Raw genomic sequence first — 21,681 nt, 5'->3', positions numbered from 1 at the left:
TTATCCTGCACACTAGGGGCTGCACGGCCTCACCCATCTCCCCCTCTTTCCCTCCCTGAGCCCTTTTTCAAGTCACATCCCTTTGTGCTGTCTTCCTTCCTGCGACTGCTCTGTGTGACTGTCCAACACGGCAGTAATCTTGCTGTTTGGGTGCTGTTTGGCGTCTGAGCAGCTGGGAGGTTGTAAGCACTCTATGAAACGTGCTTCCTTATTTTATATTATCTGGCTTCTTTCTTGAAAAGGATGTTATCCCTGGTGTATTGGTGTTTTAAACTGTGCTTCTTTTATTTTGCAGACAGGGTCCTGGCTACTGTGTGAGTGGGCGGCTCAGTCTGCAGACAGACAGCACTCACGTGCACAGCATCATCTGAGACCCCCGGGTCTGCAATTATGAAGGCTGGGCTGAGATTTGCTGCCGGCTTTGCTATTTATAGAGCCTGTCATTGCGCATGTCTGTGCCCGGCGCTCTGGCTGAGCTCTGATTAGGCTGATGCTGTCCTGTTTCGCAGGCAGCCTTCCCGGTGTCCCTGTCCGCACCTTCCCTCTAGGACTCTGTCTGTGCCCCCCTCTCTTCCCAGACGCCTGCTGCTTCTGTGTTTGATGTGGGCACCGCCCAGTGTTTGGCTGTGACTGTCATTTTTTGTCCCAGTGGATTTGCCGTCCCCTGGAAGCTCTTGATGGCTGATTCTTTGCTGTCATGGGCTGTTTGTGGCGCATTGGTTGTAGAGGGCACTGTTTGAGAAATCAGACTTCTTGTTTGTGGCAGGTCCGCTGCCGGGGGGTGGGGTGGGGGTGGGTGGGGGGGTGGGAAGAGACTGTGAGATGGAGATTCTGTGCAGGGGGAGGGTGCCCTGGGGAGGGAGCACTTAAAGGGAGCAAGGGATGCAGGCTCTGGCAGCAGGAGGAGTTGAATTGTGATGCATAAGTCATTTCTAATAGAGGCAAGCACACTCCCCCACCCCCACCCGCATTTCTGCCGACCAGCATGGGCCCTGGGGGAGGCGGCATGATGCTCTGCCCCCAGGGAGCTCTCAGGCAAGGGGATGAGCTAAAAGCCTGGGGCTGCCAGCAGTCCTGGTAGCTGGCCCAGGAAGGTAGGGGTTTTGGGTTGTGCCTTCCAGCATCCACTAATATGTCTTTGTCATAGTTTTATGTAAGTAGATGCAATTTCTACCCTACATTTTTTTTTTTTTTTTTACCTTTTTACCGGAGGTACTGGGGATAGAACCCAGGACACTGTGTACACTAAGCCTGCGCTCTACCACTGAGCTCTACCCCGCCCAGGTTCTGTCCTACTTTTATCTTGATTTTAATATCAATGCAATGTGTGTTCCATACTTAAAAGTCTCTTAAAAGCCAAGCATGTTTATATTTTTTTTATGGTTCATTTTGGTTCAAACAAAACAAAACCAAATCAAAATACAAACACCCCCCCCCCCAAAACAAAAACCACGAGGCTGATGAATTCCATCTAAGAAAAAACAGCACAGGCCATTTACAACAGACTAATAAGCCTTATTACCACAGTGGGCGGCCACTGCCCATAAAACCCACTGTCACTTGGTACTGATGGCTTTGTCTCTAAAAATCAAAGGAGGTGGGGAGAGTAGAGGAGGGGTGAAACCTGTTGTATCAACCTGAGGGTTGATAAATTTTGTGCGCATCTTTTGCTCGGTAGTTCCAGTCCAAATATTTTTTAAAAAATCATCAGGGAAAACGCAGGGTGATTATTAGACAGTAATGCACGTGCCTCTGTGAGAGTGTCGTCTCTGTGTCTGGTGAAACAGTGTAACACATGTTGTTTAATCTGCCTTTGAAACCACAAACAGGCGGGGTGGCGGTGGCTACCGGAGGAAATCAGACTGACTAACCTGTGTATCTCACAGCCCTGCCTGTGGATGTGATGATCCGCGCAGACAGCGGACCCAAACTCCGAGTCAGAATGACTTTTCAGTCTGTGATGGAAGCGGGATGTTCAAGTATCTGGCATGATACTTGTAGAGCAGGGGGTGGCAAAGATCTTATTGTAATGGGCCACCGATGACTTTGCAGGGCTTGTGAGCTCTGAGGCAGCCGCCTAACTGTGCTCCTTTCTAGGACAGAAGTAGCCACAGGCAAGGAACTTGAATGGACCTGGCTCTGTTCCATTTAAACTTTGCAAAAACAGATAGCGGGGCAGACTTGGCCTGAGGGCTGTAGTTTGCTGACCCGGCTGGAGAGGACAGGTCTGATTGCCAGAGTTTCAATCCGAGAGCCGATACCTGCTAAGGCTTAGGCAAACTTCTAAATGTCTTTTTTTTTTTAATCTGTAAAATGGCATTAAAATATTTACTTCCTAGGAATACTACCAGAAATCATGAAATAAAGCATGCACTGTATTTGGCACTTGGGAAATGCTCCATAGCTAGAAATGACTATTATTGGTGCTCCTGTAAAGAGTTTGCGTTGGATGTGGCTCACCAGCTGGACAGTGTGGGAAAAGTGTTATATTGATGGGGCTCAAGTTATGCTTGGCTCGGGGAGTGGGGGCAGGGTACAGCTCAGTGGTAGAGTGTGTGATTAGCATGCACTAGGTCCTCGGTTCAAGCCCCAGCCCCTCCTTTAAAATGAAACAACTAAGTACAGTAAACCTAATTACCGACCCCTTCCCAGAATTATATTTGGCTCTGTAACAAGACGTGTGCACGCTTTGGGTCTTTGTTGGAGTTGGACTTGGTAAGAATCACATTGCCAGAGAGCAGAGGAGGGCTCGCAAAGGAGGTGGGTGGCTGTGGACTTGGTTTGGGACCAGCTCCGTAGCAGTGTCCACTGTGCCCCCCCCAGTATCTGTCTTCTCTTCTCCAGGGCATGTGGCCTTACTGCGTTTTTGTTTCCCTTGACCTTCAGTGATGGCCATGGACCCGGGTTCGAATGGATGAGCTGTGAGAAGTAGTGTGTGCTGTGTGCCCGTTGAAACCATCCACACACAATCCCGGCTCTTCCCCCACAAACTCGCAGAGGGGAGGGGACACTGGGCACGTAACGAGCCACAAGGTGGAAAGTGCCGGCTGCCGTAATGACCGCGTGGAGCAGAGTGGCCGTCCCCCTTGGTGATCATGGGTGACAGTGCCACGAGCGGGACCTTGACTTCTGTTGTGTTGAGATAGGAGACTGTGGTGTGGCTGTCTACAGCAGTTCACCTGCACTGACATTCATAGTCTCCCGTCACCCACTTTAGGCTCTGTGGGTAAAGGCTGGGTATCCAGCATTGGAAGCTTAGAGCATTGCTGTTCAGTAAAACTTTCTGTGTTAATGGAAATGTTTTACCGGCATCATCCAATACAGAAACCACCGGCCACATGTGGCACTGAGCACTTGGACTGTGGCTCACACGTCTGAGGAACTGAATTTTTAGTTGAATTTTAATGAATTAAAATCTAAATGCAAATAGTGACATGTGCCGAGTGGCTACCCTATTAGCTGTTGACTGAAATAAAATGCACAACCTAGAAATTGAGAGTTATGTTTTATCTGGTGGACATTTCTGAGGATGTAAGCCCAGGATGACAGCCTCTCAGATCGCTCTGAGGAACTGCTCTGAAGGGGTGGGGGAGGGGCCAGGATATATAGGAGTTTTTACAAGAAAGATCAGGTAATCGGAACATCAAAAGGTTACTATTAATTAAAGAAGACCAGGTAGTTCAAGTTAAGGAATTTGGCACTTTTCTGTGTATGGGAAGGTGCAAAGGTCTGGGCTCATTGAGATCATCCCTTTGATGTGCACCTGGCTGTCTAGCGCCACTGTCCTGTTCTTTCCCATCCTGAGTTCCCCCAGGGGGCACCGTTGAAGGTGGCAGCAGAGGCCGGGCAGCCTGTTTGTCTGCATCCTGAGATCCCCCCACTCACTGTTGTGGGGTGGCAGCAGTGGCTGATGACTTGATGGCCACAGCATCCTTTGTGTACTGATATGGCTGGCCGTATTTTTCGTTCAGTGTTTGAGAAATGTCTCAGCAGTGCACCGAGTCTCCTCCCACGCCCTCTGAAGCTTAGAGAAACAAGTTTAAGGAGACCCCTAGGAAAGCTTGACTGGGGTCCTCAGGGTGCCCAGGTTGATGTGATCATTGCAAAGGACCAGAGACCATGGCTGGCTGGCTGCTCTGGTGGGGGAGCGAGTGGCCATGGCTGCATGGGGAACAGCCTGCCCTCCCAGAGTGTGTTTTGGTGAAGGATGGATGGGTTATTTCTTGTGTATCTCTTGGGAGGAAGAGCCTGGAATCACTTTAAACCCTGCCCGAGAGGAAGCCTTGGGGGGGTGGCATGACCTCATCAGAATGGCCCTGTTTTTTGTCACTGTCAGTGATGAGAGGACTTTTTAATGATCTGAAAACGACCAGACAAACGACAGGTTCTATGCAAAATTTTCTGTAGGGTTGGGAGAAAACAAACTCCTTCTGGTGGATTTGAAGGATGGCTGGGAGAGAGAATTTGGCTAATTTTCTGAGTGGACCCCATGAACCTGCTTAGGTTAATCTAACATTTATAATGAAAAACCACTTTAACCTCCTTACAGGAGGTGTATCAGCTAGCTCCAACCTCAGACTCTCCTGTGCGCTTTCCCCCCGCCCCGACCAGGGAGGGCGTGTTTTGTGTCTCAGGCTCATTTGGGTGCAGAGTCAGAGACCTGCTGTATTTTAGGGCGTGTTGTAAGGGTCTGTGTGTCATTTGACAGAATTTAAGAAAAAGACTCATCACAGGGTCAGGCTCCCCAGAGATCAGAGCTGTGGTTGGTTGTGGATGTACAGCCTCCTTGGCGGAGGGAAGTGGTGAAACTTCGACTCAGGTTTACGCCATCAGCTTCTGCCACTCCTCTCTCCGTCAGCTGATTTTCTCTCCTCAGTGCGTGGTTTCGTTATTTTTCTCCCTCTGCCTGTACCAGGGTCTGCATCCTGGTTCCCCAAAGTTTGGTCTGCAGACCAGCAACATTGGGGTTCCCTGGACTCTTGTTAAAGGAATTCAGAGTCTCAGGCCCCACCATCTGCATCTTAGTAAGAATCCTAGGCTATGCGTGTACACAGTAAAATTTGAGAAGCACTGGTCTACAGAATGGTTTTTGTTTTTGCTTTTTTTTTGGTTTTGTTTTGTTGATTTCAAATTCCGTGCTAAGTGGCCCCAGCTCTTACTATTTCTCCATCAAACTCTAAAGGGAGGGACGTTGCCCATGTATCAAGACCTAGTAGCCAGGATGGGAGGAGGCGGTGGGGGCATGCGTGGTGCAAAACACACTCCCCCAGGCAGCAGGGGCTCTGGGAGGGGCATATATCCCGAGGGGGATGATTGGCATCAGGAAGAGATTTACAGAACCGCATTTGAGTCATAATTCATCTGCAGTTGACAAAACATCAAGTCTTCTCTGCTCCTCAGAGCTTCTGATCCAGGAACTAGTAACCATATCATACAATATGAAAGAAACACAGTTACATTACTAACCTGTGAAACCTTGTCTGACAGAAGTGAATTCCTTAGACTTTGCAAAGATTAACAGTAGTTTTTTTTTGCTGTCATCATAAGGCAGGAGGGAAGGGGGCAGGGCACAACTATTGAAGGAATGACACAGCCACCAGCACCAAGATGGGGGAGGAGTCAACCCCCAGTGGACCTGGAGGAACCAAGGTGGCAGGATGTTTGCCCTCCAGCGGACCCTGAGCATCATTAGATGCACTATAAAGTCCGAGCCTGGTGAACGACACACCCACAGGCGCCAGAACAGTTCTGAAGCTGCCCGTGAAAGGTCAGAGTGAGGGCGGTGGCCCAGTTCCTGGGGATCTCCACCCCTTCCCCAGAGTAGTTGGAATAATCCTCCTGCATGTTAGCATATGAAGCTTCCAAGCCCATAAAAACTAGCAACACCGCACCTCATGGTCACACAAGCTCTCTCGCTCTGTCTCTGTCTCTCTGTCTCTCTCTGTCTCTGCGTCTCTGTCTCTCTCTCTCTCTCTCTCTCTCGCCTTCTGAGACAGCCCGCACTGTCTGGAGTATGTATCTCTCTAAATTAATCTACTTTTACTGGAGGATAGCTTGCACTTGAATTCTTTACCACGTGAGGCCAAGGACCCTTACTTGGCAAGGTGCATCCCAGAGATGGGATATTATATGCTTTATAAACATCAGTTTCTTGAGCTTCATAATACTTGAATATGGGAAGTCTGTACCTTGTGTCCCTGTAAAGCTTAGTTCCTCAGGCAGACATAACCCACAAATATATAAAAGCTCAGTGATTCATGCGTTGTTTCCATTTGTTCAGATACTTTGTCAGTAAACTTGGTGGTAGTTTGATCTTACATAATAAAAATTCTTACCTGAAAATGTTAACTTTTTCAATTTCTGCCTGACTTATCGAAAATGTTTGTAGACATTTTTTTTTTTACATTTTTTTGGGAGGGAGGTAATTAGGTTTTTATTCATTTATTTATCTTTAATGGAGGTACTGGGGATTGAACCCAGGACCTTGTGCATGCTAAGCATGCACTCTACCACTGAGCTACACCTTTCCCAACATTTATTGTTTTAATCAGTCAACATACTTTCCTGGGCACTTCCCTGGGGCCCAGGCCTGTGAATATATGTAGAAGATTTGCTCTGAAATGCAGCGTTACTTTGTAATCTCTTTACCTGAGAGCAAAGTGGAAAGGACACTGGTTTGGAGACCTGAGTTTTTCTAATGGCCAGTTTTCGCCTTAGGTAGATTACGTAATCCTTATAAGCCTCAGTTTGCCTGTCTGTGAAGTAGACACATAGGCTTTGCCCCTAAATAGTGCTTAGTAACTCACTGCTATTAATACCTTATCCCCCCCTTTTTTTTATCCCCAGTCTCCACAAACAGCCCGATTAAGTCTGAATATTGAATGTGCAAGGAAAATAGCCACTTGAAATCTAACAGAAAGAGTGTCCAGCAGGGGTTTTGTTTACAGGCAGTGGAATTGGACTCGGACTTAAACCAAAAGAGAGTTTAGTGCAGATAAATGGTAAAGATCACAATCAAGACTGAATGTCTGAGGGGGAGGGTATAGCTCAGTGGTAGGGTGCATGCTTACTGCCTCTAAAAATAAAATACATAGGTAAACCTAATTACCTACCACCTACACACAAAAAATGTAGTAAGATAAAAAAAAGATGACGTGTGGTTGGAAGCTTCAGAAAGTCTTGGGCGCAGCAGCTGATGAACTCCTACTGTAGTTTTCGGTCCTTAAAGCCCCCCGGTTGGCATTCATTGTCCAAGCATCCAAGTAGAGAGCAGTTGGTTGCAGTCGGTTGCATCCTGGCCACTTGCGTCCCCAGGGACCGGACCTGGTTATTAAGGGGCGAGGTCTAGAGGGGCCGTGGAGCACCCTGACTTGGCCTGTTATCAACACCCCGCAGCTGAGAAGTTATTACCTATTACCTAGAGGTGCTGATAAAACGAGGTGGCTTGAAAGTGGCAGAAGTCCACTACCAAGAGACTCCCAAGTGCCCATCACCCACAGGTTGAAGGGCATTGCTGGCAAGATCAAATGGGTAGAGAGAAACGGACTTTATACTGACACCATCAAATCTTAAGTAACGCCTGTAAGAGCGCCACCTACTGTTTTAAAAGAAAATTGCCTTCTGTTTTAAAAGTCAGGGCTTACTTTTTATAGGACTTAGGACAAAGCAAGTGTAATAAACCACAAACCTATAATTCTATGCCGTGGTTTAGGGAAATAAAGCGAGGTGACTGCTCAGTGATGACTCCTTGCTGTTTACCGTGTTTGTAATCCTGGCTCTGAACTGCGGCAGCTTCGTGGAAGTGAAACCGTAATCGTAACGGGGATGGTGTGTTGACTATTACTGTCGTCTGTGTACTGTTCTAACAGGCTAGTGTGATGATCTCATTTAAACACCACAGGACTCTGTGAGAGAGGTGTTATTATCTATATTTGGCAGATGAAGAAAGTGAGGCCCGGAGGAGTAACTTGGCCAAGATCACACACCTAGTGAGTGGGAGAGCTGGGTCTGAGCCCAGACAGTTTGACTCACAGGACAGCAAGTGCCTGGGACTCTTCTGGGGAAAGAACTCTCTCCTGATAATCAGGTGGCTGGTACCTCGGGTATCTGTCAGCGAGGCACCCCTGCAGTGGGATGCTTTTTCCTTTTACATCTGATTAAGAACTCACTTTTGTCTTTAAGAACACCTTTTGGCGGGGAGGGTATAGCTCAGTGGTATATAGCATGTGCCTAGCATGCATGAGGTCTTGGGTTCAATCCCCACTACCTCCATGCAAATAAATAAAAACTTATTTACTCCTCCTCCCAAAATTAAAAAATATAGTAAACATACATATTTTTAAAAAGAACATCTTTTATTCAACAAGTAAACTCTTACATATCACTGCCTGCTAGGCACACTTCTAAGTACTTTACATACATTCATTGATTTATTCTTCTCAACATCCCTATGAAATTATGTGCTTTTTTTTTTTTTAGTGGAGGTACTGGAGATTGAATCCAGGACCTCGTGCATGCTGAAGTATGTGCTTTACCACTGAGCTATACCCCCTCTCCCCAATTAAGTACAATTTTTAATCTCTGTTTTACAGATGACGAAATGGTTAAGAAACTATTTAAGATCACACAGCTAGGAAGTAACAGAGGCAGGATATGAACCCACATTTTTTCTGATGGCAGTCTGTGTCCTACACTATCGTGCTTATAAGAAGTTATGTTAAAATAGTACAAGTGTATTTGGATATAAGATAAATCAAAGAGACCTGGATGATGTGCTCAGATCTGAAGAAAATGTGAAGGTGGAATGAAAATGACTGAAATTTAGGAAAGACTGCTTAAAACGGTTTCTGATTTTCATTATTAAGTGATGCTTGAGTATCTTCTTGGGCGTACTTGGCAAACTTTCTCCTCGAGTAGATAAAGGGATGTTGATTTATTGGGTTATTGCTCTCCATAATGTACCAACATGTTTTAATTTTTTCGTCACTTTGAGTTTTATGTAGTTTTTGTGTTTCTAGAATTTGTGGGCCACCAAGGACTATTGATAATAATAGAAGTTAAGCAAAATCCGGTTGCATATTACTCCTAAGAGTATAAGCAAAGGAGAATCTGCTTTCTTACCAAAGAAACATGCTCAGCTCACTCCACTAGGACGGAAGCTAGTATGGGATCTAATACACTTAATTCTGCCAGCGCACCGGCTTCTGAGCTAGGAGAGCGGGGGCTGTGGGAATCAGTGCCACCTAGTGGTGACTAAGCGCCTCTACAGTTCAGGAGCGGCAACAACGCCCAGGCGGGCTGGATGGAAGAGCAGATTCTGGGCCCCGCCCCGAGTGAGTCTAATTCCTAAGGAAGGTGTACGTGTGTTGGGGCGTCCAGGAACCTACAAATTTAAAAAGCATTTGGGGGCAGGGAATGGCCCAATGGTAGAGCACGTGCTTAGCATGCATGAGGTTCTGGGTTCGATCCCCATTACCTCCATTAAATAAAAATAAAAAATAAAATGAACCAGCAATGCTTGCTGTGTAAAAAGCAGCCGTGCGGCGTGACTCTGCTCTGGAACGCGGTGTGGGCCTCGTCGGGCTCCTTCTCCTCCATCCTCTTCACCACGGCTGCTGCAGCAGCCCTTGGATTCCGTGGGAGCCGGGCGTGTTCTGGGCCTATTTGGGGCAGGGGAGGCCCCCGCGGAGCCTGCACACAGAGGAGGGGTTTGGGAAGAGAAGAAAGTGCCCAAAGTGTGACCTCAGTTTTGCATTTCTTCCTTGTTGATTTCTGTTGAGACCCGCGTTCCTCCGACTGGAAGGTCACCCCGTACTTCCATCTTTTTCTCCATCATGTCCTCAGTCTGGTGTCTAGGGCGCCCTGGTCAGACGGCAGGCCCTCCCCGGAGTCCCTCCGCGAGACCCTTCCTGTGCACGTGGATCTTCAGTCCCCACATGGCCTCGCCTCCTCCTGTTGCTCCCTCTGAAATTCATGCTCTCTGTTCTTTATGCCTTTACTGCAGTCTTTAGTCTTTATACATCTTTTATAATTCAGAAGACCTACAACCTCAGAGAAGCCCTCCTTGTAGTCTTGACACCTCGTCCCCTCTAATTCTCACCAGATTTCGTGTGTGGCTTGTGTTCTAGTCGTGGCACATCGTCAAATAATATTGCTTATTGCTGCATAAACATTCCATGCATCCATCCATCCGTCTGTCCATCCATACATCATTTACCTATTCATTCTTGCCTTATGTTGTTTCCCTTGCCTTGGACCATAAATTCTACTCACTTCAAATGCCACTGGCTCCACTAAGCTCAGCTTCATGGATTGATTCCTCCTGCCCCATGGAGTGCCCTCCACCACCCCTTCCCCTCTTCCTTCACTGCACATTCCAGTCTGTTCTGCAGTAAATCGTCAGCCACACGAGGACAGACATCATTTTCCAGAACTATTTGCACACACCCAGGTGCACAGTATGTCTCAGCTGAACTTGTTTCTTGTCTAGCCAGTATGTACTTAGACTCACCTTACTTTAAAAGAGAAGGAAAAACAACGTTTTATTGAGTACCTGCTATTTGCCAGATACTGTACTTTAGAATTTTACATCTGTTGCCTTATTTAAAACCTAAAAACCCTGTGAGTGGAGTGTTATCCATTTCTGTTAGAAAAATTAGATCATGAATTAAAAAATCTTTAAATGTATTATGTGTTTCTTTTATTGAAGTATAGTCAGTTTACAGTGTTGTGTCAGTTTCTGGTGTACAGCACAATGCTTCAGTCATACATACACATACATAGATTTTTTTCAGATTCCTTTTCATTATAGGTTACTATAAGATATTGAATATAGTTCCCCGTGCTGTACAGAAGAACCTTGTTGTATATCTATTTTATATATAGTAGTTAGGATCTGCATGTCTTAAACTCCCAATTTATCCCTTCCCACTCCCTTGCCCGGCTCGTAACCATAAATTTGTTTTCTGTGTCCAGAAACGTTTAATAAATGTGGCACTGTAATGAACAGGGCAGCATTTGGACGCAGGCCCGCCTGACCCCAACACGCACACCCTCCCCTCCATGCACTCCCTCTGTTTAGTTGTAGATCTTCACTTGAAGGTGTTTTATGACAACGCCTTGCTCCCCTGCCTTGCTTCCTGCGGAGTCCACTCCCAGGGAGACAGAGTGGCCCTTTCCCTGGGGTAATACTCAGTCCTGTCCCCAGACCCTCTTCACGCCCACCTGGAGACCCCCCTCTTCACACTTAGTCTGCCTTGTACACACATAAGGAAAGCAATGTGCCCACCAGTGTTTTTTTTTTTAATTAAAAAAATTTGTTATTCATGTATTTATTTGGGGGGGGTAATTAGATCTATTTATTTATTTAATGGAGGTACTGGGGATTAAACCCAGGACCTCATGCATGCTAAACATGCACTGTACCACTGAGCTATACCTGCCCCTCTCTGCCAAATTTTTTTTTTAACTGGCATTTTGGATTAAAAGCATCTCTGAATGGAAAATGATTCTGGACCCTTTACGGAACGCACAAGCCTTGCTCACGTTGAGCTCACTTTGGAGTCATAAATGAGCTCACCGAGCTGGTGCCTTTGGAGCGCCCTTCAGCACTAACACTAGCCCCAGAGAACCTCCGGACGCTCGGGACCAACCTGCGCTTCTGTGCTTGTGTTTCCCGCGCAGGGCTTCCGAGCCAGCCCGCGGCACCTTCGGAGACGCGCTGCGGCGGCCGCGGCCGCCCGGCTGGAAGAGGCGAAGCCGGCGGTGGAGCTGCACCACCAGAGCGAGCAGGAGATCGCCGCCCGGAAGCGGAGACTCAAGAAGAGCAGCCGCGTGCAGCCCGACTTCTACCACTCAGTTCAAGGCGCCCCCGCCAGGAGGCCCGTAAGTGGAGCGCTGCCTTTTATGAGTGGGAGATGCTTGCCAGAGGGTGCGGTCGTTCTCTGCGTCTTAACACACCATCAGGTTAACTGTAAATAATCAGGTTAGCCTCTTATTGTCCCTAACAAGTGGCCGTGACCTCCGGAGAGCGAGGTCGGTGGTTTCACAGGAAGCCCCGGGGGCAGTCGTTGGAGAGGCGGGTGCTGCGAGGTAGGGGGGTGGGACTGGAAACTGATGAATCCTTGCGGGGAGGGTGTGGCCTCGATGTTGCACCCAGGTGGCCACACTGTCCTTAGCCTGGTGCCCCGGGGTGCTGCCTTACCTAGGAAGTTACCTGGACCGTTCCGGGCCCACTCGGGAGCTGGTCCCCAACCCTGCTCACCTCCTGATCTTTTGTCTTGGCTGGGGCTCTCCCACCAGGCCTTTGTGCCAGGGCTGTGACAGTTAAGGATGCAGGGCTTAGAAACTCACATTTTAGAACTTCTACAAAGTCTCTCATGACTGCAGTAATTTTGTGCTGCGTTAGCATGAAAAAAAGTTTCCCTGTGAGTCCCTCCTGTGCTGTGATAATACGCCTCTGTACACTATTAAAGCCAACCTGCCCTTTGGTGGGTAGATGTGTGGCAGATGCGTGTGGAGATTGCTGGGAGCCCAGGAGAATGTCTCAGTGACCAGGCCAACGGAATGGCAGGAAGCTTGAACTCCTGTACAGAAAAGGTCCCGTTTCACCAGTTGTGGACTAAGCACCTATTTAGAGACAAGAGTCTTCCCTTCATGATTTAATAAAACAAGGGCCAAGGAGAATGTGGTATCTATGTGGCGCAAAATGTAATAGTAAGAACATTTATTCATTCAACAGACATCAGCTTTTTTATACAGGAAAGAAGTTATGTGCAGATACATATTAATAACTAACCATTACAGAGGGCTTACTATGAAACAGGGATTATTCTACACGAGTCCCTTAACAGCCCTAGGAGATAGATGCTGTTAATTATCCCCATTTTCTGGATGACGAAACTGAGGCTTGGGTATGTTACTTGTGTAAGTAGACCTAGTTGTTGGGGGCAGAGTCTAGGGTGTGGGTCTAGGCAGCCGGCCTCCAGAGCCCAAGCACTTACTGGGCAACCTGCTCCCAGGACCTCACAGCTGGGTGGGTGGACAGACCTGCCCACGAGTGAGCACAGCGCCGGTCTGTGCTGCAGACGTGCTGTCTGGGGCTCTGCATGAGGCACTAGGGAAACATCTCAGGGCCAGGAGTACTCGCAGAGAAGCAGATGCCTGAGATGAGTCTGGAAGAGATGTTTATCGGGTGGGGCGTGGAGGGAGGCAGCTCTGACGAGGAGATCGTGAACGCAAACACAGAGGCATGATGGGGTGGGGGGGAGCAGCAGGCTCGAGGGACAACAGGAGGGGGAGCTGGTAGATGAGACCCGAGGGTCAGGCAGGGCACATCCTCAAGGGGTTGTATATTATGCTAATGAGTCAGGTTTATCTTCAGTGACAGGGGATCTGTTGAAGGGAGGGAACAGACCATTTGTTCTCTTGCTCAGAATTGAGCTGATTCTCTCTTCTCATCTCCCCGAGTGGATCAGGATGGAGAAGTAAGTGATCATCACTGAGAAGGTTTCTCAAGCACCGTCACTGTCTCGTGAGCGGGCTCTGTAACTGCTCTGGGTAATGAGACACAGTCCTCACGCCTCTCCTCACTCCCTGTTTGCCTGTTTCACCTCTTGGGACTGACAGGCTCATGATCAGGCGACTGGTTCAGAAAAGCCTTTTCCGATCCTTCTTATCAGAGTGAGGTGCGTTTTGCTGTGGTCCTCCGCGCTTTGTGCACGTCTCCAACACAGGTAGCAGTTACTCCAGTGAAGAAGGCAGGCTCGGTCGTAAGGGGGACCTGGGTTCAACTCCTGCTTTGTGTGTCTGGCAGGAAGCAGTTGGCACGCTGAGAGTCTGATGGAGGTGTTAGCAGACAGAGGGACCCCTAAATTATTAGGAAGCCCACCAGAGGGTGGGTCCTTGCTGCTGGCTGTGAAAGAATTCGTGCAGCAGAGGCAGAGAGACAAAGTGAACAGCCAGTTTATTGCTTGGAAGGGGAAAGGAAAAGAAAGGCTCTCGAGGGTGGAGCCGTCAGCCAGGACAGCTCCACCTCTGGCTCGGCCATGTGGACTTTTATGGGAGGCTTCCGCCATCATGTCCTCCTGCTGGTGTGATGGAGCCAATCACCTTCTTTTCTGTCCTTGTGTGGGCTTTTCTGGCTGTTGTCATGGCAACCATCACCTGTCATGGTGCTGGTGGGTGTGTTGTTTAGCACCTAATACATTACAGTGAGCATATAATGAGGCTCAAGGTCCACTGGACGTCAGATCCTCTGCCATCTTGGGGTCCATTGGTTCTAACCAGTTCTGGCTTCTTCTCCTGAGACGGGTAAGGGTCATTGGTTTCTAGTCAAGGGAGGGGCTGGGATATGATCCTGGGGGCAACAGACTTAGTAACAAAAAGGAAAGTTGCTTTTAACCAGAATGCTGGCAAGCTGGTGGACCTAATGTCCGCTCAAAAAACCATCTCTGAAGATTCTGCCCAGCTGTAAACGAGAGGCAGGAGGGAGTTGGGGGCCTTAGTTCCTGCAGAAGAACTTAAAGATATTGTTCTATCTGTTCCTTGAGGAGGAACCAGGACCCTGCGCCAAGGCTGTGCTATTGTTTCTTGGCTGTTCCTCCCTTCCCTGACTAACAACTGTTTGAATCTGCCCTTTGGACCTCAGGGAACTCAAGGAGGCTGAATGAAGCCTAGTTCCTACAAACAAGAACTGGGGAGACAGAGCGGAGAAGGTGTAGCTCAGTGGCAGAGGGCATGCTTAACATGCACAAGGTCCTGGGTTCAATCCCCAGTATCTCTATTAAAAAATAAAGAAATAGTCCTGCTCGTATCAGAAGGACTATCTCCAGAAGTATGGGTGGGGCTGAGGTTGATCCCCAGCCTTCAAGTAGACCCTCCCTCTTACCACTGCTGGCCTACAGGGGCAGCAGAAGGCCGTGGTCCTACTGGGTCCTGGTAAGGAGCGGGGCTGGGCTGAGAAGTGCAACCTGGTCAGAACCCAGGGAGTCAGGAAAGGAGCCCGGGGGCTGGGAGGTAGGAGTCACTGTGCTGCCCTCCCAGCTCCTGCTGGTCCTTTCCGTTGTGGGGGTGGGGTGTTGGGTGATGTGCATGACAGACATCAGGATCCCGGGGACAGAGCAGGGCAGGAATGGGCAGGTTCAGAGGGGACAGATGGGGACCGTGGAGAGTACAAAACTTATGTGGTAATCTCTGCCCAGCTGTTCAGCTCCTTGAGACTCAGCCTTCCTGCTGTGAAGTGGCGATGACAGTGGCGACCTCACTGGGGGGTGAGGATGAGCTGACACATGGAATGAACACGCAGTGACAGTAATTCCTTCCTTCCTCCCGTTCTTCCCCTAGACCTTGACTTCTCCGGGGACCACGTCACCTGGTCTAGAGCATCTCCCACATATGGTGTCTGAACGCAGAAGTGGGTTTGGGTTGAGAGATGGAAATCACACTTCCAGTTTGGATATGTGAAGTCTGAAGTATCTGCTAGATTCCCTAGGCTCTGGATATCATGGAGTTGTTTGTACGTGGATGTTATCAAATCCATGAGCCTGGTCCGGTGACCTAGGAAGTGAATACTGATGGAGAAGGGAGTTGGGGGCTGAGTTGGGGTCCTTCAGAGCTGAGCGGTCAGGAAGGGGACTGAGGTTCCCTTTAACTTCCTGCCCCTCCCTCAGAAGTACAGATGCTGACAGCTGATGGGTGGTTGCCAGAGGTAGGGGGTGGGGTGGGGGAAATACAGTTTAATAAAGTACACACTTCTGAATACATCTGTTGTTTTCAGTGACAGAAAACATACCCTTGAGTACACCAAAAAAAAAAAAAAAAGAAAAAAAAAAAAAAAAAGGAAAGAAACACTGATGCCTTAGGCAGAGTCCAGGGCTCTTGACTTGCAGTTAAGGATGTTCATCTAAGGCATGTCAGGTAGAGACGGGAGAGAGTTGCAGGAAAGGACACTGATGGCCCCTTCCCAGCCTTGCTCTTAGCCACTTCCTTGACCTCACCCTCCATTTCCTTCAGTTGTTGGCTTTGGTGTTTGAGTCTTGGGACAATTTTCTGCTTCTCTGATTGCAGCTGAGGTCATGGAGAGGCTGCAGGTATTTTGGAACATTGCATAGTTTTTATATTTTTAAATCAGCGTTAACAGGCTTTGCAGAATTTTCTGCTTCTCTGATTGCAGCTGAGGTCATGGAGAGGCTGCAGGTATTTTGGAACATTGCATAGTTTTTATATTTTTAAATCAGTGTTAACAGGCTTTGCAGTTGGGAGCTTGCGGCAGCGTCAAGGAGACTGACCACACGTGCCCTCGATGGCGCTGACCGAGGAGTAGAGGAGTAGGGTGTTGCTCGGTTCCGGTTGTGAAGCGGTCTCCCTTTCCCTTTCCTTCTGCAGCGCTTCACCCCAGGCGGCTTTATTTGCATAACCTCCGGACCTGTCACTTCCTCTGGAAGGCTTGACCTATAGCCCATACCCTACTTGGGCTTAATTAATTGGCAAAGACGACGCTTCTAGGGGAAATGTTTGTTTCCTCTTCCTCTTTGGACTTCTAGAGAGTTAGTTGAATAAATAGAGTCAGATTTCTTTTGCTAGCTGCCTCAAAAGGATTATTATGGAATTATGTCCTTTCAACTAACTGGCCTTTGCTACACATTGCTACGTCTCCCTTCCAGAACCTCGCAGAAGGTTTCGTTTATTATGAATCTGCTCTCAGTAGGTGTACAATAATTGGTGCACAGGAGCATGCAGGGGAGGTGGACTGTGTTAAATGAACACTGCTCACGCGGGTAGAGTTTAGTTTCTCACACGGTTCATGAGACCAGATGAACTCGGGGAGGGGATTCACGCGTTCTCCTCGGAGGACATTAGGCACATCTCCCCGCTGACGATTCTCTTCCCAGTCAGCACTTTGACGCAGCAGGGCCTGTCACCAATCTTTCTGTCTGTCTTCTACTCAGCCTCACTCGTTGTCTTAAAAACCTTAAATTCTTTAATCTCTGAACGAAGGAAACTTAAAAAAAACTTCTAGATCGCCACGCATGCTTTCCCAGTTTTCATGGACAACTGTGGATCAAAGCCCTAAAAAGAAAGCACCTTCAAAGATGGTCTAGTTTATTACGTTGCCTCTCACCTGAATGATCTTCAAATTGCTCCAGGAAGATGGGGATAAGCCTCTTTATTTTATTTTATATTTAATTATTTATTAATTGAAGTACCATCAGTTTACAATGTGTCAATTTCTGGTGTACAGCACATTGTCCCAATCATGCACACATATATATATATACACACATGTATTCTAAACGTCTTTCTTTTAAAGGACACACTCAGAGTTTCCCTGGGAAATCTATTTGACAGCCGTCTTGGCCTGGAATGACTCCTTGATCGTGGCCCCAGATCTCGTGGGTTATAACTAAAGACGATTTCCTGTTGCATCATCTTGGAAGAGGGTGAAGCAGCCCCACTGCTCTGTGTTCCTCTCAGTCTTGAGAAATCGAGCTGTTAAGAGACCTCGAGCTTGTCTGGTTGCCCTTCCCTCCAGTGCTTTCAGGGATGAGAGCTCCCTTTGTTTACTGGCTGGAATTGGTAGCAAGTTAATTGTACTTGAGAATCAAAGAGCTGTTTCTTTTCTGGGCTGATTCCATCTCTCTGGACCTTTTCTCCTCGATCTAACTCTCAGTTCTCCCAGATGTCACTGCTGGACCCCTCCTGTGTCAGGGACAAGACAAGGTGGGCCGGTGTCGTGGGTAGGAAAAGAACTTACCAAAGACAAAGAATGAAAATAGGAAAGGGCTTTATTAGGTTACCCTGACATAGACCACAGCAGGCCACGCAGGCGGGAGTGCCTGTGTGAGCACTGAGGGCGGGTTATTGGGGTGTTTTATAAGGTCGTCCAGGAAGGGGTGGTGGGGTTTATGACTCTGATCAGGTGGGCTGACACAAGCCAGCCGAGCTATTGTGAGATTAGGCATTCCCTAGGGCTATTCGTTTGTTAGGGGAAACATGCCCAGTAAATAATGTACTTTATCTGTTGAGGGATCTCAGGCAGACTTCTGAGAGCCCAGGAATAGGGGTCACTGGACTTGTGGGTCACCACTTGGCCCCACATCCTGGTGAGTTGTAAAAATCCATCTGATTCTCTTTATAGTGTAATGCCCCATATTATATATCTCTATATTTATAAAGTTATATTTTATATATATAATTGATATATGGTCGGTTTACAATGTTGTGGGGTTTTTTCCCTTCTCGCTCTCTCTCTCTTTTTTTTTCTGTTGTGAGGTGATGAGTGTGGCTTGAGGAAATCAAACTAGCGAAATGGAACTGTTGAGCATATCCAAAGAGAATTTAGTTTGCGCCTTGGGAGAGGAGAGGTCAGTCCTGGAGATGACAGGGATGTTTCAGGAAGACTGCTGCTTGGCAGGAACGTGTCACATTTTAAAAAGTGTGTTCACGCTCATTATCTCATTTAATCTGCACGGCCAGTTTGTACGTTGGGTGGAGCATATATCGTTAACCCGTTCTGACAAAGCCGAGTCTCAGTGAGGGGCGGACCCAGGTCGTAAGTCTGGATGGAGGCGGGCATCCTTGGCCCTGCAGTCTGTTTGGGGAGCTGGGTGAGAGATTTCAGGAACAAGGCTACAGAGTCCAGTAGACTGGAGGGATCACACGCGTTCTATCCTGACTCATTCCCAAGGAGTGGCTGTTTATCTTTGAGCGCGTGCTCACAGCCCGCACGATCTGAACTGGCCGCCCTTGGGAGCAATGTATCGGCAAGTCCGCTTTGGTCTGTTCCTACCAAGCCCGTGCCACAGCCTCTGCACATCCTGCTCCATTATCAAATGGCAAAGTAGCGAAGCAGCTCTGACGCTGGGGAATGTCACTGACCTGTCAGCATTGACCCTGCCACGTGTCGCTCAGCATCACTGTGGTGGACGACGGTCAGATCCCTAAGTCAATCGGATGGTCAAGGGAGATTTAAATACTCTGTGCACTGTTACTGGGAAGGTAAAATGGTGCGGCTGCTATGGAAGATGGTGTGGCAGTTTCTCAAAAAAAAAAAAAAATCAAAAGCAGAAACTATAAGGTCTAGCAATCTCACTTCTGGATATACACCCCAAAGGAGTGGAAGCAGGGTCTTGAAGAGACATTTGGGCACCCATGTTCACAGCGGCATTATCTGTGCTAGCCAAAAGGTAGCAGCAACCCAAGTGTGCATCAGTGAATAATAAATAAACAAAATGTGGTGTGTACGTGCAGTGGAATATCATTCAGCCTTAAAATGGGAGGAAATTCTGACTCACATGTTACACGGATGGACCTTGCGGACATTATGCTAAGTGAAACGAGCCAGTCGCAAAAGGACCGATAGTGTATGAGGTCCCTAGAATAGCAAACTTGTAGAGACAGAAAGTAGAATGGTGGGTACCAGTGTTGCAGGAGAATGCAGGCGTGAGAGGATGGCTGTGTCCCAGGCTTGGGTGAGTCCCCGGGACGTGCCATGCCAAGTGAGGGTCCTTGGTTTTAGGCAGGCAGGAATTCAAGAGTGAAGGAAGATTTATTCATAGAGATTCACACTCCATAGACAGAGTGTGGGCTGTCTCAGAAGGCCAGGAGGCCTCGGGGTGTGGGTGTGGTTAGCTTTTATGGGCTGGGTATTTTCATATGCTAATGAGTGGGAGGATTATTCCAACTCTTTGGGGGAAGAGGTGACGATTTCCATGAATTGGGCCACCACCCACTTTTGGGCCTTTCATGGTCAGCCTAGGAACTGTCATGGGGCCTGTGGGTGTGTCTTTTAGCAGCTGGTGTATTGCAGCGAGCTTATAATGAGGCTCAGAGTCTCCTGGAAGTTGAATCCTCCGCCATCTTGGGGCTAGTTGGTTCTAACCAGTGCGTGTTGTATCCTTGAAGGCCGTGTCGTTCTTTTAAAGGTGGTGCACTGCCCCCACCTCCTGTCTCACCAGGGGCTGATGGGAGGAGGGAACAGGGAGTTGTTGGGTAAATCTGACATTTCAGTCTTGAGAGATTAAGAGTTTGGAGATGGGTTGCCCCACAAGGTGAATGTGCTGTATATTACTGAACTATACTTTAAAAAAGTTAAGACGGTAGATTTTATGTTTTATGCATTTGACTGCAATTGAAAAGAAATTGAGTTTAAACAGTAAATGCAGGGAAACAAGCAGAAGAACAACAATAAATGTTCATAGAATAAGGGCTCAAACGATAAGAACATCAGAGAAGACGCATTTACTTTATTTTACATAAAACGGCACAAGGTAAATAAGAGATAATTACAAGCAGCAAATGCAAAGAAAAAGACAGACTTACTAACTGGAGGACATGTCCTTATACAGCCAGTGTGGGCGCGACTGTGATTGAATGTCACGAGGGAAGACGCTGTGTCATACGAGTGAAATGACGGTTAGTATCATTATCCTTAAAAATGAGAAACTACTTAATGTGAAGTCTTAGTTGAAGTTTTAGGGGCTATTGTGGAAAAACAGATTTCTTCTGTAGAACACAGGGAACTATATTCAATATCTTGTAATAACCTTTAATGAAAAAGAATATGAAAATGAACGTATGTATGTACATGCATGACTGGGACATTGTGCTGGACACCAGCAGTTGACACATAACTGACTGTACTTAAAAAAAAAGGCTATTGTAGAATGCATTGGAATGTGAGTTAAAACATATTCTGGAATAAGCAAGATTGATCATCGTTTTAACACTGTAAACCTGTATTTCAATTCGAAAGATTGTATTATTTCATAATCCGTTTATTAACTTTATTTAGCAAATAGATACACTGATGTTGTTCAGAGCCAGGATCTTCAGTTGGGAGAGAGAGGAGATGAGGTGTGAAATCAGAGAAGTTAGGTAACTAAATCCCTGTAACCCTAAATTGAACTGGAAATGTCAGTTTGAGCTCATAATGAATTTTTTCTTTAAAAAAATGTGTTTCCTGTCTCTGCCCACTGAACAGGACTGGAAACAGTGACCAGTCTAGTAGAGATGCCTATGTTATGTATCCAAATACCATTTCTTTAAAAAAAATTAGCTTTTTAAATTGACGTATAGTTGACTTACGATGTTTTTTATCATCGAAGTATAGTTGATTTACAATGTGTTTATTTCCAGCATACAGCTTAGTGATTCAGTTATACATACATATATTCCTTTTCGTTTTCTTTTTCATTATAGGCTATTACAAAGTAATTGAATACAGTTCCCTGTGCTGTATAGTAGGACCTTGTTGTTTCCCTGTTTTATATGTGGACTTACAGTATTATGTTAGTTTCAGGTGTGCAGCATAGTGATTCAGCATTTTTGCAGATTATACTCAGCTGTAGGTTATTACAAGACAATGGCTATAATTCCCTTTGTCATTTCTTACAGAAACAAACTAAGCCTTGGATCTTGGGTCAGTGGCGCTGCTGTGAAAGTGATTTGTGGAGGGAGAATGTCAGGAGGGGAGTAAGGTGAGCAGGATGGGTGGGGGCAGAGCCAGCGAGCCAGGGTGCGGGCTTGGGGTGGGGCTTGGCCCTCCCTGGTCCCACGTTGGCTCTGGGGCATGAATTGCAGGACAGAGTTCGTCTTGACTGGAAACCTGCCGTTTGTTGCCACCGGCGTTAGTCACTGGCTGTGGACTCCCGAGCAGGGATTGCGGGGAGGCTCGGTGTGGCC

The 21,681-nt window shown here is 47.4% G+C and overlaps 1 protein-coding gene across 6 annotated transcripts in view; it reads left to right on the top strand.

The window, feature by feature from the left end:
• The window catches only part of DST (dystonin), a 435,873-nt gene that overhangs the window by 33,582 nt on the left and 380,610 nt on the right, over nt 1-21,681 (top strand). For all 6 annotated transcript variants that reach the window (XM_074348964.1, XM_074348971.1, XM_074348950.1 and 3 more), the window contains exon 3: nt 11,683-11,883. In XM_074348964.1, the coding sequence (XP_074205065.1) occupies nt 11,683-11,883 (201 nt within the window). The remainder of the gene's footprint in view (nt 1-11,682; nt 11,884-21,681) is intronic.

This window comes from Camelus bactrianus, chromosome 20, assembly GCF_048773025.1.
Source record: "Camelus bactrianus isolate YW-2024 breed Bactrian camel chromosome 20, ASM4877302v1, whole genome shotgun sequence".
In the NCBI taxonomy this organism is placed as follows: domain Eukaryota; kingdom Metazoa; phylum Chordata; class Mammalia; order Artiodactyla; family Camelidae; genus Camelus; species Camelus bactrianus.
This window is presented reverse-complemented; position numbering and strand designations above follow the sequence as displayed.